Source organism: Nicotiana sylvestris, chromosome 6 (assembly GCF_000393655.2).
Source record: "Nicotiana sylvestris chromosome 6, ASM39365v2, whole genome shotgun sequence".
NCBI lineage: Eukaryota > Viridiplantae > Streptophyta > Magnoliopsida > Solanales > Solanaceae > Nicotiana > Nicotiana sylvestris.
This window is the reverse complement of record NC_091062.1, coordinates 147,936,645-147,953,198: the sequence shown is the minus strand read 5'-3', so window position 1 is coordinate 147,953,198 and position 16,554 is coordinate 147,936,645. Positions and strand designations below refer to the sequence as shown.

At 36.0% G+C, this 16,554-nt stretch overlaps 1 protein-coding gene and 1 long non-coding RNA gene across 4 annotated transcripts; both read right to left on the bottom strand.

Moving 5' to 3' along the window:
- Positions 1-4,945: 4,945 nt before the first annotated feature.
- Positions 4,946-7,800, bottom strand: LOC138870057 (uncharacterized). Of its 3 annotated transcripts, none has more exons than XR_011400274.1 (2): positions 7,652-7,800; positions 4,946-5,255 (listed from the first exon to the last, which is right to left on the bottom strand). It is a non-coding gene; the product is annotated as an uncharacterized lncRNA (long non-coding RNA). The 3 variants fall into 3 exon arrangements; XR_011400273.1 differs by having other exon boundaries at positions 4,946-7,562; positions 7,652-7,784; XR_011400275.1 differs by having other exon boundaries at positions 4,946-5,243; positions 7,652-7,784.
- An 885-nt stretch (positions 7,801-8,685) lies between these two features.
- Positions 8,686-14,477, bottom strand: LOC104245719 (uncharacterized). Its single transcript, XM_009801378.2, has 6 exons — positions 14,177-14,477; positions 11,630-11,866; positions 10,590-10,701; positions 10,333-10,507; positions 9,811-10,048; positions 8,686-9,138 (listed from the first exon to the last, which is right to left on the bottom strand). The coding sequence occupies exons 1-6, from the start codon at positions 14,349-14,351 to the stop codon at positions 8,849-8,851; spliced, it is 1,227 nt and encodes a 408-aa protein (XP_009799680.1). The 5' UTR covers positions 14,352-14,477; the 3' UTR covers positions 8,686-8,848.
- Positions 14,478-16,554: the final 2,077 nt, after the last annotated feature.

Here is a 16,554-nt window from a genome sequence, read left to right as displayed (position 1 = left end):
TCTGAAATTTGACTTTGGTAGTTCAATATGATTTTGTTCAAATGCATTGGTCTTTATTTTTATGCTATTTGATCTGACCTGAGTTCTAGTTTGAATTACTGATTGAATTAGATAAGTTGAATTGGTTATAGCTGATGAATTTGGTACAGATTGAAAGGGGTTGAGGTAGGATAATACACAGGGGTTAAGGGGGTAATTTGGGAATTGAAAAGTTTAAAAATGGTCAGTTTAAGTATTCTGTCCAGTAAGTACTAATTAACATTAAACTAATGCATTTGTTTAGTGCTAATGGGGAACAAGACATAATGGTATGGGAAGGTTTAAAGGAAATGGATTAAGAAATAGGTGTTCATACCTATTTGAATTTAAATAAAGAAAAGACAAGGGTAGTGGGGAACAAGTGAATTAAAAAGAGAACAAAACATGTAGTAGTGGAGGAGGAATATCATGGGCAGAAATACTTTCTTAATGAGCTTAATGCTCCTAAGAGCGGAAAAGTTAAAAAAAAAGTTTGGCTATAAATGAGAGGGGCTTTACACAGTTTAGGGGGATCCTTTTTTGGTCTGAGTTTTTCTTTTGGGCAACCTAAGGAGGGAGAGTAAAAGATTGAAAAAGAGGAATCTGAAAAGAGAGGGAATAGAGCTCAAAGTTTGAATACAAACAGGTCTTGAAGTAGCTTGAGATGAGTTTGGGTGTAGGGTTGCAGTAGTTTTTTTTTTGATTTCATTTCTGAGGTCGTTTGAGCTGTTTAAGTTTGAGTGTGCTGGTTTTAACTGGTTTCAAATTCACTTGGGTTTGTTGCATATGTTACTGGGCTGTTAGTGAATTGCTGTTGTGAACTGTTGTATTGTATACTACTGCTGCTGCTTGACTGTTGCTGTAACTAACCATTTCCACTCTCATTTTCGTCCAATATTCAGATACACACATGAACTCACTGATGATGTAACTCCGAGATTAAGCATGAAATAAAATATTCGGGCAGTTGCTCGCTGGATGAGGCGTCTATTGTTATTCCATTATAAATGATAGTTGAAATATGTTTTGAGATGATTAACACTTGATGAAATTTGAAGCTGTGGAATGTGTACTTAATAAGGACTATATGGGATCAGTAATCTCACCTTATTTGATTATAGATTTGGTAGTTAAACACGGAATTCAGTAGCATAGACTTTCAGGTTAACTGTACACTCTAAATAGTCCAATATGTTGTAATGTGGTAGTGAATAATGTTAGTTTCCGATCGTTAATTGTTAGTGTTAGTTTAAATGAGTGTTGTTAAGCATGAATTTGTTTCCAGTGATCGTAAAAAAAAGACAAGTTTAAAAGGGGTCTGTGTCTCGTTTGATTCAATTCCGTAGCCCAGCCGGTTTGAAGTATTAATGTGTTTGAATGTTAATCTAGTAGTGGTGATTTGAACGATACATTATTTTGAATTGGGCCTTTAGCTGGCTTGTATGAATTGGTTATTCTGTTGTGAACTATTTGGGCACATGTGAAGTAATTTGAAATAAATGTAGCAGATCTGGGCCTGCTGTTGGGCCTTACATGATTGGGCTGCCGATGGCCCAGTTTCCAGAGATGTTTGGTTGTAGTTTAGGAAAAACACGGGTTGCCCAGCCCAGGGAATCGATCTCCCGATCTGTCCTCCAAAGCCCGATCAGTTGAGGCGTCTTAGGTCACACAGTTTGGGCCATTTGGGCCTGAGATTAAATGGAAGATGGACTGATAATACCCAAGGGATAGGTGGTGGATCTCATTATCTAACAACAATTAATTAGGATTTCATTTTATTTTAGAGGCAAATGGAAAATCGTAGTCACTTTTAGGTTGGCCTTTTAATAAAATAAGATGAGCCTCGCCGAACAAAGATACCAATGCGGGGCCCTCCATAGTGTTATACGAAAGTTAATTAGAATTTGGGATGGCCGTTTAGCGAATTTCACGGATTTCTCCAAATAATAATACGCTAAACTCTTTAAGCACGACTTTAATAAAATTACATCCTTACATACGGGTGCACATTTATGTGACCCAAATCCAAATCTCAACAGAGTTAAAATGTGTCAATAACCATGGGTACATTGATGTGACGTGATTCGAGATGTGTTTTCACAACGTTACAATCTTTTTAAAAATAATAATAGAAGTGGTTGATTAGCCCTTTTTAAAAATAAGTGAGGCGTGCCTCGCCGAATAAATTACAAATTGTGGGGCCCTCAACGGATAGTTATTCCAAATGCTTAGATTTCGGGACAGACCGCATAGCGAACATTACGGCTTTTTCTCAAAATAACAACGCGTTAGTATCTGTAGGCGCGTATTTAATAATGTTATCTTCCTAAACTCGGGTGCACATTTACGTGACCCAAATCCAAATCTCAACGAAGTTGGAATGTATCGAAAGTTGCGGGTACATTTATGTGGCGCAATTCGATATGCATTCTCACGACGTTGCAATTCTTTAAATAATAAATGATAAAAGCGGTTCAAGGGTAAAATTGGTACATATGTTCAAAATGTATTAAAATCAGATAAATAAGCCAAATATGACAGTTGAGCGACCGTGCTAGAACCATGGAACTCGGAAATGCCTAACACCTTCTCTTGGGTTAACAGAATTCCTTATCCGGATTTCTGGTATGTAGATTGTAATACGGAGTCAATCTTTTCCTCGATTCGGGATTCAACGGTGACTTGGGACACCATAAATCACCCAAGTGGCGACTCTGAATTAAATAATAAATCCCGTTTCGATTGTCCTTTAATTGGAAAAACTCCCCCTACGCCCTTTACTGGGGCGCCAGGTGAAAAAGGAGGTGTGACACCTCGACCTCTAGCACAACCTCGCCCTCGCCCTCTGCCCCTAGTGGGAGCTGCTGTAGGGGGCTTGGGCTGCTGAGCAGTAGATGAGGAAGCACGTGTTCTCGCCATCGGTGAAGAACAGAGTAGAAGTTCAATTAGCATTTGAGGAGCAAATCCGCACAACAAGAAAGAACAAAAGTGAAGTTTTCCTAACTCGGTAGCCTCTGGGGGATAAATACAGACGTCTCCGTACCGATCTCTCAGACTCTACTGAGCTTGTCCGTGAGTTGTGAGACCTATGTAACCTAGAGCTCTGATACCAACTTGTCACGACCCGAATTTTCCACCCTTGGGAGTCGTGATAACGTCTACTAATGAGAGCTAGGCAAGTCAATCCTTAACTGCTTACATCGCTAACAATTACTTCTTTTAACAATTATCAGCGATAGCATGAAAGCAACGGAATTAAATAAATAGGCGGAAGACTTAAAGTTTAAAGAAACTGAACAATAATGCGAGAATCAACACATGCACCTACCCAAGAACTGGTGTCACATTACTCACGAACTTCTAAGAGTGCTATATACAACTGTTTGAAAGAAAATATAAACTGTTTGTCTCGAATATATGAGATAACAGACGAAACTAAAAGATAGAGAAGACGCCGGGCCTGAGAACACCTGCAAGGCTACCTCAGTGTCTCACTGGACTGAAGGCTGGCTCCCGCGCTACTACTACTGTCCAAAACCTGGATCTGTGCAAAAGAGCACAAAGCGTAGTATCAGCACAACCGACCCCATGTGCTGGTAAGTGTCTGGCCTAACCCCGGCGAGATAGTGACGAGGCTAGGACCAGACTCCAGATAAACCTGTACAGTTATATAATATATGGCGGAAAAGTAAACAAGTAATAAGCAGTTAAAGCTGGGGAAGAGGAACATGCTTCGGGGATAGCAGCTAAAAGAAATAACAGGGAATAATAAGGAAATTAGCACTATAACTTCTATCACAAATGAAGAAAATAAAGGCAACTTTCAGGCGTGCAACCCGATCCCATTTCTCATATCTCGTGGTAGGCGTACCACCCGCTCCCATTTCATTCTATCTCGTGGTAGGCGTACCACCCGCTCCCATTTCATAATATCTTGTGGTAGATAGAGAAATTCCCTTTTTATGAGATTATCCTGGGTTAATACCGCCTCCTTTGCTAGTAGCCAAGTGAAGCATGCTACCTTGTATGGAATCTTTGTTTTCCATATATGTTTCCAAGGCCATAGGTCTACCTGTTGATTATTATGATTCAAAATCTTATATGCATCCTTCACCCGGTAAACCCCTCTGTTGTGCCTCTGCCACCAAAGTGAATCAAACCCTTCCTGTAATCCTTTAAATGCTTCCAGCTCTTTGTAAAGGTCAGCTAATCTTGTTATCTCCCAGTCATTCAGCTGTCTTCTGAGAGCGATTTCCCATCCTTGATGACTCCTCATATCAGCTACTGTCCTATGCTGGTTATGTGCTAAACCAAACATATCGGGGTATCTTTCCTTTAAGCTTCCGTGTCCTAACCAGTTATCATTCCAGAATGATGTGTTTCTTCCGTTTTTCACTCTAATGGAGGAGTGGTTCTTCACTTTAAATGCATTCACGGGATTAAGATTGAGTATCGCACAAAGAACAATTATGAAGTGAAGGAAGAAGACCCCAATGAAGGCAAAGAGAAAGAACCTTCTAAGGTTGTTGAAGACAACATTCTGGCCAATCTTGCAGTCTATGCCAAAATAATTGTTAAACCTGTCGAGAATTCCAACAAAAGTTGAAGTTTGGTTTGAAATGTTTAAATTTTCATTTGTATAGTGTACTACTGTGTGCGAGCTCTTTCCAAGCTATCATTGAAAGAATCTCAATAAAGAACTTCAATAAAGAGATAACAAGATTCGCTTATCAAATACCTATGCCAAAACTAATGAATATGTTACTCAAGACATGGATGATGTGTGAGGCATAATTACCGAGAATTTTATGACGCTCAAATGTCAGTGAAAAAGCTATTAAATGATAAAAGTAATTAACTAAACAAGAGAAATGCGTCATCCCATGACTTAACAATTTTAGGGAAACTCTAAATTTTCATGCAGGCATCTTTTAAAACTTTGTGCTTCAATGAGAAAGAAGCACGTTTCATTTGCCAATTTTGATTTATAATTTATTTTTCTTGGCTAGGCTACACATCATTTCCATCTTTATTATGATTTTCTCGGTTTACAGCATATGCACATATATAAAAAGATTGTTTACATGTCGACAATAACATATATAGTCTGATGGTATCAAAGGTCAAAGATGTCAAATAGATCACCACTACCAAAAATCACGAGGCTGAAAGAGTAGTTCATGAGTAAAAATGGCCCATTCCATTGCTAAGATTTCGATATCTTCCTGAACACAAACCTGTCAATGTTAGAATACATGAAAAGGACAGAAAGTTATGCTATGATGCATCAATACAACAATTTGGAAGAGATACTCTGTCAAATTTCTGAAGACAAATCTCTTCAAGGTACAAAAGAGCCTCTCAAAATTTGCTGTAGAAGGTGGTAAAGAATGTTCGACATTACAAATCCTAGTGCCAAGAATTTTGACGTGTTGTATTTCCAGTCTCATAAATGGAATGAACTAATAGAGTTGTCAAAAACAGATCCAAATAGGCCAATGATCAAAATATATGCTAAGACGCATTTAGATTTGGTTCCAAATTATGAATCTACATCTCCATACGCATCAAGTGTACAACATAAGCAACATCAGAAACGTCAGTAAGAGTTATAAGAATGCTCAGAAGCACAAAAATACAATACACCAAGTAAGATATAGTATAAACATCAAACTAAGCAATGGTCCCAATAGGGATTAAAAACACATACTAATTATTCATAAGCCATGTAATGTATGCGAGCCCCATTGCATTAATTCAACTTCATTAAATAACTCAGAGTTAATATAAGAGAGAAAACTTGATAACTGAATATGGAAAGGGATGTCTGCACTCTTTCATGTGCTATTAGTCCAGTCTAACTTCTATCAATGCTAAATGACACTCATAGCCTGTTTGGCCAAGCTTTTTTTTGGGCCAAAAGTTTGGCCAAAAATTGAGGTGTTTGCCCAAGCTTTTGGAAGGAAAAAAAGTGTTTTTGAGGAAAAGGAAAAGCAGTTTTGGAGAAGCAGAAAAAAGTAGCTTCTCTCCAAAAGCACTTTTGAGAAAAATACACTTAGAAGCAGTTTTCAAAAGCTTGGCCAAACACTAATTACTGCTCAAAAGTGCTTTTCAAATTAATTAGTCAAACACAAACTGCTTCACCAAAAACACTTTTTTAAAAAGTACTTTTGAGAAAAGCACTTCTCAAAATAAGTTGATTTTAGAAGCTTGGCCAAACGGGCTATCAATCCCCTAATTCACTAATCATGCAGATCTGGAGTGAACTGTAGTTTTTGTAGATCTCAGCTTTCATATTGGAACATGCATGAGAAAGTGAAATTTTAGTTCAGGAAAAAGAGGCAATAGAACATGCAAATACAAAAACAGCAAACAAGAAAATCAGTTTCTTTTACATGAAAGAATATGAGAGCTTGATTTTGATTATGTTGGCTAGGTCCTAGGCTCCTAGCTCAAGGACCTATATGACTTCTGCAACTCAAGAGAAAACATGTCAAAAAAAGATCCTACAACCGTTATCTGCTATTCCTCCTCCCAAAGGATCTGCACATTTTTTAGCCCTTAGCTTATTCTTTTATCAACATCCTTAAGCTAATTTTATTGAAGGAATTTATAATACTTAGTAAAAGGAGTAGATCTTACCTCCGTAAAATGTTCAGACACCAAAGATGAAAGGATAAGCTATCTTATATTAAGTTATTAACATCTGTGATATTAACTCAGCAAGCAGATAGAAATAAGGCTAATGCTATCCTCAATCTCCTCCTCTGCTAATGCTATGACAATAAAATTTTACGATGCAAATTTTCAAATGCTTGTCCTCAAACTTAAAATCATAAGCAAGCATGAGGGTTGCATTTGCAAATCACATACCCTCCCTAGGAAGAAGGAACTAAGCCCGATTTTAGTACTCGACTACAATAAGAAATGAACTTTCTACTCACACTTTGAAATACTATACAAACACAGCAATAGAAAATTAACACTACAGAGAGTAAAATAACTATAATAGAGAAGAGAAAATGAACAAAAATAAAGTATTAATAATAAATAAGTACAACAAATAAGGCTGGAGAAAGATAAAAATGTACCCCAATTTACAAGTATAATTTATTTTTAATACATTTGAAATCTTTGATTCTAAATAAATTCAATTTTTCGGCCCACATTTCGAATGTGTGCCTAGAATTGGATATTTCCAATGTCTTAGCATCCTTATTTTTTATATCAGTTTCTATTTGCTCCAAGTTTTTAACACTTGGAATGCGGAAATTCATCATTATAAACTAATAGAAAAAGTACCACCTCCGGTGAAGAGCTCCTGGCTTTGCGCCAAAGAGTCATGAATTCGTTCGCTTATGTATATCATGAATTTGTTCGCATATAATAGAATTTAAAGGGACATTTTTTGAAATTCAAAAAAAAAAAAAAGGGGAAAGCAAATGAAATTACTACCAAGAAAAATAGAATGATACGAGCCATGAATTTGGGAAGACCGAAGAGAACCAAAAAATCAAGGAGAAAACAAGAAGAACGGATAAGATCTGGACAAAAATTGACAGATGATCAGACGTGAAGTTATAACGTAACCACCGAAGACGAATTTTAAAGCAAAAATTAAGGATTCCCTTACCTGAAATTGAGAGACCCAGCTAGAAGATCAATGTAAATGAAAGAGGAGTAGCAGGTCCAAGTGTGAAGATGAAGAAAATACGTTTTGAAAGCAGAGGAGGGTTCTAGAATTGTGTAGGAATACGTATAGCAAATAAAATAAAATGGCATAGTAAAAAATTCGAATCAATACTACCTATAAATATATAATATAATTTTTATATATACTTTTAAAATTTTATATAGAATTTTTTTTAAAAAATGTCTAGAAATATTTGAAATTATCTTGCGGAATATAATATTTAATAGTATATGAAGTGTTCCATATTTATTAACCTTACTAATAAGTTGTATGATCACTTTTCTCATTAAGTATTAGTGAAATGCATCAAATTTTTTTGTTCTTTCATATTCATATTATATGTTAAGATCTGCTCGTTGAAATTTGATCCTTCTTTTTCCAGACAATCGTTAAATCGGAAATAAGGAATTGCATAGACGGGAGGAAGTAAGGCTGTCATAATACTCGTAACTTAGGAACAAGAATAGGCATCCATGGTCACCCGCATAGATTAAGTGTTTAATTGCATGTTAGACCAAGATGCAAAAATCAGCTTTTTCTTCAAAGTGCTTTTTTCGAAAGTACTTTTGATGAAAAATAATTTATATTTGGTTAATTAATTTAAAAAGTTCTTCTGAGCAGCAATTAGTGTTTAACCAAACTTTTAAAAACTGTTTTTAAGTATATTTTTCTCAAAAATGCTTTTCAAAAAAGTGCTTTTAGAAAAAAACTATTTTTTTCTGCTTTTATTTCTCCTCAAAAACACTTTTTTTTTCTTCAAAAAACTTGGCCAAACACTTCAATTTTGAAAAAAAAAAATGCTTGTAGGTTGGAGAAGCTTGACCAAACAGGCTATAAATGACTTTTCAAAACGAGTTTAGAGTGCCAAGAGCTGGAGTGGGTTTTGGGGTGGGGTGGGGGTGGGGTGGGGGGCATAGTCGGATTTCTACTCCGGATTTTATTTCAAGCAAGTATGATGTACGTGCAAAGCTAGATACAAAATACTAGTATTACATTTATCGGTAGATAAATACAACTACATCTTGGTCTTTCAGTAGAAGCACCGAGGACATTTTATATTTAAATAACAAGCTTGATACAAGTTGAAGACACACATTAACAAAGACAGATAACTACATACTGATCATTATATAAGGATCAATAGAATTCGCGGTCAGGGAAAAGCAATGGAGCCACAAGGGACCAAATATATAGTCCAGCAGTAACCCATTCTGTACATATGCGAACCCAAAGAGATGTCCAACCAACATCGATTAGGTCTGAACTCTCAGAACTGCTAGTCCACCCAGAAAGAAGCATTGCAGAATACATGCTAGCCAGAGCAAATATCAGATGGAAGAATGAGTAGGAATAGCTCACTGGCCGTGCTTCTGCTGATCCTTTCCCAGATTCCAGCTCCTCGGAAGCAAGAAGGGATTTCTTCTCACCTATAACAGAAGATTGGTACTAGTCAAGAAATTTTTCGTGAAGTTGCGTAAAATATGCAGTTAGAGAAATTCTACAGCAAGATATCAGCCGCATCACAGGCAAGACTTTTGATGACTATTGCTCATGAATGGATGGATCACAACAGCTTGTGTGAGGTCTGATGTACTAATATAATGTCGCTTAATATTATAGTTCTGTTACTTGAAAGAGACAATGGGTATGTTCCACTATTCTGTATGAGTATATTTCCGCTTTTTAGTAACAATTTCACCATCTTAATTCACCTAGGCACATAAACACACAGCTACAACAGGTAGTACATGCTAGAAGATCCATTGTTAAGAAGGCACAAGCAATATTCCCCCTAGGTTATTTTAAAAAAAAAAAGGAAGGAGAATACACTGTGACAATGACCATAAACAGCTTCTCCTAAAAGTCATCATCACCCATTATAGTGAAAATTGACAATAACCAGACAACAACAACATCATACCCAGTAATATCCCACACTGTGGGGAAGGGACAAAATAACCAGACAAATCACAGGAATCTTTTTTTTTGGGGATAAGGAAATCACAGGAATCTTCATGAATTGAAAAAAAGGGTTTACAAATCTAAGTCATTCACTGAGCTGCAGAAGAAATAGTAAGAGCACAAAGAGGGTTTAGTACCTGATCTGGGAGAAGATGGAGGAGAGAGAAAAGTAGTTGAAGATCCAGCACGAAGAGCAGAATATAGAACTGAGAGAACAGTTGTAAGCATCCCGAGAACAAGGGTACTTGTTGTTACAGCCTTTGATTTGTTAAGCCCATTGCAGACATAATCTCGAGGTTCACTAGAAAGACCAGTGTAGCAAACATAAGCACAGTAAACAGATATCACAGAGGCCGGCAATAGGCTTCCATTTACCTGGACATAGTTAAAGCAGAAAGATGATTAGTATAAGTAAAAACACAAAAGGAAAAAATTTAGGTATCAAAAGTGATTCTTCTGAATGCATAGAATAGGCAGGTAACCCTAAAGGAAATGTTTGACGTATACATATGCATATAAGTATATGCATGTCATCTGCAAGAGACAATCGACTTCGTAATGCATAATGCATATGAAGCATTTCAATATTTTTAAAAAGTTATCCTCCAGGGAAGAAGTGTTAAGGTGAAAATAACAGCATCAACAGAGAGAGCATTTACCTTTGGGTGCAAAGCAATAACAGCAAATGCAAATGCAAGGATCATGGTCATTACAATGAAGAACACGTTCAGTCCACAGTCATGTCCAGAAGGATTGAACCACATAAATAAGATTCCAGAAAAAGCAAATGTTGCAATATAGCATCCCACAGAGATCACAAGCAAAGCAATATACCTGCACAAAAAATGTCAAACTTTTAAAGATTAAAAAAGGTCCAAGGATGAAATTATTAAAAAGGATAAGAAATTGAACCAACCACTTTTGTTCATCTTTTGCAACCCATGAATCATTCCATGAGTGTGTAGCATCTAACAGTATTATTACTTGGATTAACAAAAACAACCCTGCCCCAAATTTCGAAATAAAACCTGCAAAGGCAGAAAATAAAACCAATCAGGCAAAATGAAAATAAAATACAATTTTTGACAGTTAACTATCTGAACTAAAGAAGCGACACAATATAAAAAAATAGAACAGGATTTTGAACCCACAAGCTAGAGGAGAGTGTACTTATTGGAAGAAGTAAACTGAAAAAAGAGTGGTCCAAAAAAAAAATGGTAAAAAGCTGAATTAAGTGTTATCAAAGGCGAAAAGTGCAAAAAACTCTAAGGTCTTTTGGGTCTTTAACGCACAGCGCAAATAAAGCGTGGGCTTTAATGAAAAAAGGCGCAAATAGAGAAAAAATATATATATGCATGTGTAGTTCAAGACTGATAAGTGTGAATAACAAAACAAATATATGGATAAAGAAATTGAAAAAGAATTATGATGAAGTGAAATTTCAATTTTTTAGTGTCGCCTCTTCAGGATTAAGCTATTGGCAAGGAAAAGCATGCCTTAGAACCTTGATGACGACACTGAAGCGCCAGCAAAGCGAGACGAAGCGCTCAACATGTTTTAAGTCTCGCTTCAGGGCTTAAGCGTGCCTTTGACAACACTGGCTGAACTGTTGTCAGGAAAAACACTTAAACTGTCAAAACATGCCAGTTCCTTTACCTAGTTGATATTCTGTTCATCATGTACTTACTCCGCAAAATTATGTTTCCTAGAGACATTATCTGATAATTTTGAAGAAAAATCTTTCTAAGGTACGGTAGATCTGGCAGAATTGAGATCCCTAGTCTTCTAACTTCTGAAAGGAGAAAATAAAATGACAGTTGATGATTTTATGTAGATGTCATACTAAAAGAAAATGATTTTAATGTTGACTACTAAATTAATTTCAGAACTAAAAAAAAGAAAAATCATTTAAATGTTGACTACTAAATTATTTCAGTTTAAGGGCATAGAACTGACTATAAACTGTTATGACACCGTTAGGCAGGAAAAACATAAGGGCAACAAGCAACACCCAGATCACCAATTTAGCAACCCATCCACCGTGATGCCAGGAGTCACGCTTATCATTTTGATCCTTGACACCAATCATTATAAGTGCAAGCAGTCCAAAAAACAAGAAATTCCCCAAACTGACACGAAGAACAGCTTGTGCTTGAAACCATTCCTTCGAGTAATTGTCTGAAGTGTTTATCCCTACAACCAACAAAACATATGAACAACTTAGCAAGAAATGCAAGTATTACTTTCATCATTGTAAAACAACAAGTAGCATGAAGAATATGGGGGATCTCAACAGATATTTCACTTAGACTATTGGCTTATTTAGAGACAAAACTGATTTAGATACAGAAAGAAATCTGAAAAGAATTTTGAGTTAAACTTCCATCAATTCTTTGTTCCTTTTTTCCTGGCAAAGAACTACTAATTTTTGACACATTTCTTTTTAGCCAGATATATATAAAAGGAGGTCTAATTTGCAGTCAATTCCTCTGTTGTTTATGTAATTTGATGCGCTTTTCTATAGTTTCCAAACGATATCACCTAATCAGCGTTTCCAATCAAAACCTGTAACATTATAAGTTATTTGGCAATATTACTCTCAATAAAGAAATACAAATAAATCAAAAAGTGGGTGGTTGATCGCTGCCTCCTTGTCCTGGAGGCTCTCTGGCAATGAAGGAGTACTTTTCTAATTAGCTAATTTCTTTTCAAATCAGTTGATTCTTTTGGAGTTTCAGTACCTCATTCAAAGTCAAATCCATCATCATCTACCAAATATACATTATCACATTAGCATTTTTTCACTGAAGGAGAAAAAAGGGAAACCCGATACACAAAGCATTCGCATTCACGCAAAGTTCGGGAAAGGGCTGCACCCCAGAGGGTGTGATGTAGACTGTAGACTGTAGACAGCCTACCCTAACGCAAGCATTAGTGGCTGCTATCACGGCTCGAACCCATGACCAAAGACAACTCTTTACTGAAGGAGACTTTGTAAAAAATCATAAAACCTAGCAGGTTCAGTGTGATGTGAAAATTGAAGAGGACAGTCATAACAGGAGAAAAAGCATAATATCGTCTCTGAAGTTTGTATCTTCATTTACTGAAGTAGCATGCTTTGAAAGATCTCAAGTATACTTGGGAGTATATATCATTTGAGTACCATATCAGGTAGAACTTCCTCCTTCTAAGTCCCTTCATAGAAAGCAGGATGCATCCGGCGGAGCTACTTAAGGAAAGAAAAATCTAGAGAAGGAATCAACTAGAAGCAAAGCAACAAAACAACCAGTAACCGAAGCAACCATTTTATATCTTCTCCTATTAATATGAAAACCACTTCGCCCCCAAATAGTTTGCATGCAGTCGTCAGTCAACCATGTACAGCTGAACTCTGATCAGCAAAGAAGAGTGGCATCTATGGCTTGCTAGTGAAGCGTGTGACCGATTTTTGGTAGGAGGTATTCGAAAATATAATGCAAGCATTAGCTCTGTGCATTACTAATCCCTTGTTTGGTACATTTTTTTCAACTTATGTATTACTAATACTTGTATTATTTATACATCCTATTTAGTATTATCCTATGTACAACTAGTACATAACAAACCATGGTATTAGCAATGCATGGGTTCTTAATACATGCATAAGCATGGTTAAAGACATAATTGCCCCACAAATCCCTCAGAGTATACAAGGTTAAAGAATGTGGAGGGTATTTTTATAAACAACTAATTTTTTTAAGAAATTATGCAGTGCTTTAATACACCAAACCAAACAGTGGATGAGAAATAATCTCAACATAACTAATGTCAGCATAACTAATCCCAACTAATACTAGCATTGCTCATAAACTATATTCAGCACTATTCTTATACCTCCTACCAAACGGCCCCTAACAGCTAGAAAGGTCTCCCAGAGAACTACAATCTAATGTTCTCCCAAAGAACCTGCGTAACTATATGAATACATTCAAAATCAGGATAGTTTTGCCATAGCAAAATGTAAATTTTATCATTTACGATTCTGTCCTTTTTTTTTGGTCCTAAATACAACTGAAGATGGAACTTAAAGGTGAAAGGACAGACCACAACCCTAATTGCCAGAAGTCTGAAGCCTAATACTCCATCCTTTCCAATTTATACTGTACTCTTTCTATTTTGGAACATTCCAAAATGTTTGACGCTATTTTAATTTCTTATAATTTTCACACCTTTCAAAAATCCAATTTCAATAAATATTTTCACTTTCGAACTCTGATGCGATACTTTCCTATTAAACTAACTTTTTATCATTACAATAATATTTTTCTTCCACAATCACTTATACCGTGTATAAGTCAGAGTGCTTAAGTACAACCAGCTACGTCCCAATAGTGACTAAATTTTTGAAGGCGGAGAAGAATAAGATCTCCGACCGGCTATTCAACAATTTGAATCAAGCCATAAAAGCTAACATAAAACAGTTTGAAGAGGTTAAAAAGAGACAGAAAAAAGAGGATAATTTACATGAGAAATTCTTGAGGAGAGGAGAAGCGACTTCTCTGAGAACCCAAGAGACGATCAAGGAAACACCAAATAGGGCACAGTAAGCAAGTCTAGCTGAGCTCCTGGTCACACCTGACGCCACCGATGTGCAGAGTCCGCATGTCAATGACGCGCAGCAAGATGCCAAACACGACATCTCTCAACTTTCCCTCCGCGTGTTGCACTGAATAGTGGCAGGTCCTCCTGATTGGAATATTCTAGCACTTCAGTTCGGAATTTCTCGACAATTTTAATTTATTGTCCGCAACTTCCTTGTTTGAATGGATTTCTTATAGGTGGAAAAAAATGTCTTATAACTTAAACTGGGCTTCTTGTTAAAGGCCCAAGTCAAATAACTTCTACATAAATTTTCATAAAGTACTATCTTTTAGTAGTAATTAGTCATTTATAAATACCATTTGCTATATTACGGATTATAGATATTTTTTCTGCGGTTATAAGATGTATTAATTTATTTAAGCTATTGTATTCATGAATACAATAGCAAAAATAGGCGTGAATTAGGGAAGTCCAGCTAATCAGTTGTTGTATTCGACTGTATTCATGGAGTGAAACATGAGATTATAGCTGGACAGATTATTGTATTCGTCTGTATTCACAACGTGAAATAGGGGATTACACTATTTTTAAAACGCAAAGTGAATCAATTAACATAATAGACTCCTAATATAACTCAACAAACTCAATTATAACACATAAATTTTGTATTTTCAGTTATAAGAAAGATTCTCAACCGAAAAATACCTCAAAAACATAGCAATTTTCAGAGAAATTATATAATACATCTGAATACATAAATTGTATTAATTAAAAAAACATATGAATACAATCATGACATATAGCGAGACAGTAAATACAATGAAATACATAAAATACAGCGGGATACATTGAAATACAATGAGAAAAAAAGACAGTGAATACAATGAAATACATGGAATACAACGAGATATATTGAATTACAATGAAAAAAAGACAATGAAACACATGAAAATACAGCGTGATACGTTGAAATACATTGAAATATATTAACAGAAAATCAAGTTGCTCAGCCCCAAAATCCGTCGTCCTTGTTCAAGAACAAACCCTAATTTTAAGCTACTCCTATTGCAGCAGATGCAACAATAATGTCAGAAGCAGCAATAACAACGGGAAGCCATGGCTCGTTACCCTTCTAACATCGACGTTTATCTCCGTCTTCAGCAGCTCTTCCACCGTCCGGGGTCAAATTCTCTGTTTAGTACTTACAATTGGGCATTTGGGATTAAGAAATCGTTTTTCCCCATTTTTGAATTTGGGAATTGAGATAACCAAGTTCAAATCTGACGGAAAATCTAGGAGATGAAAGGAGAGAGAGAGAGAGAGAGAGAGAGAGAGAGAGAGAGAGAGCGAGCTGTACAACTGGATTTCGCGGAGAGGAGGAGATCCCAAATCCCAGCCAAGAGAAGTGGTGGTCGGTCAATGAATCCGGTATTATTTGGAAGAGAGAATGATATGTATCAAATTAGAGAGAGAAAGAAAAAAGTGTAACTGGATAGTGTATTTAGTGGCTCTGGGGTAGGAGGTAACAAAATTAGATATTTTGCTATAAACAGTAAAAGTTATCTATAGAATATAATTTTTTAAATGGTATTTATTTAAAATAAATAAGGTGTTAACCTTTGCTATAAGAGGTAAAAATTTCTTGTACAGTTTGGCCTAATATCAAAGCACGTTACCCAATAGAGAGGGTACCAAAACTCGGACCAAACTAGTTTAGACCAATTCTTTGGTCCAACTTCATGGTGGAAATGGCACCAAGTAGTCACTTTAAGCTTGCAGTTTAAAATATATTCACAATTTACAATATATTTAAAGATTATTCAATTTGCTCAAACTTCAGGACACAACATTCTTAAGTTTAAATCTCAAGTTCAAACTTCAGGACATCGTGTCTTAAAGTTCAAAAATTGTATCCAAAAATTCGAATCTTATGTCCGAAATTTTAAATTAGCAGTTCAGAAATTCAGGTCAAAGTGTTCTGAATTTCAAATTAGCAGCTCGAAAATTCAGGACACTAAGTAGGGGTGGGCATAAAATCCGAAAAATCGAATTCCGAACTGAACCGAATTAATTTGGTATTTCGATTTCGATTTTTCGGTATTTCGGTACAGAAATCTCGGTATTTCGGTAATTTGGTACAATATACGGTATTGAATTATTGATATTTCGGTATACCGAAATACCAAAATAGTTTAATGAGGTGAGATCAATATTTTGGTGTCCCGAAACGAAAGCAAATCTCACAACTGTCAACTTGCTTCTAAAATTTCTCGGACTTCATAGAAAAGTCGGAGTCTTGG

Coding starts and splice junctions, on each gene's coding strand:
- LOC104245719 (XM_009801378.2), bottom strand. CDS start 14,351: ATGTCGTGTTTGGCATCTTGCTGCGCGTCATTGACATGCGGACTCTGC. Junction 11,867..14,176: donor TCTCCTCAAGAATTTCTCAT/GTAAATTATCCT, acceptor TGTTGGTTGTAG/GGATAAACACTTCAGACAAT. Junction 9,139..9,810: donor TCCATCTTCTCCCAGATCAG/GTACTAAACCCT, acceptor CTTCTGTTATAG/GTGAGAAGAAATCCCTTCTT.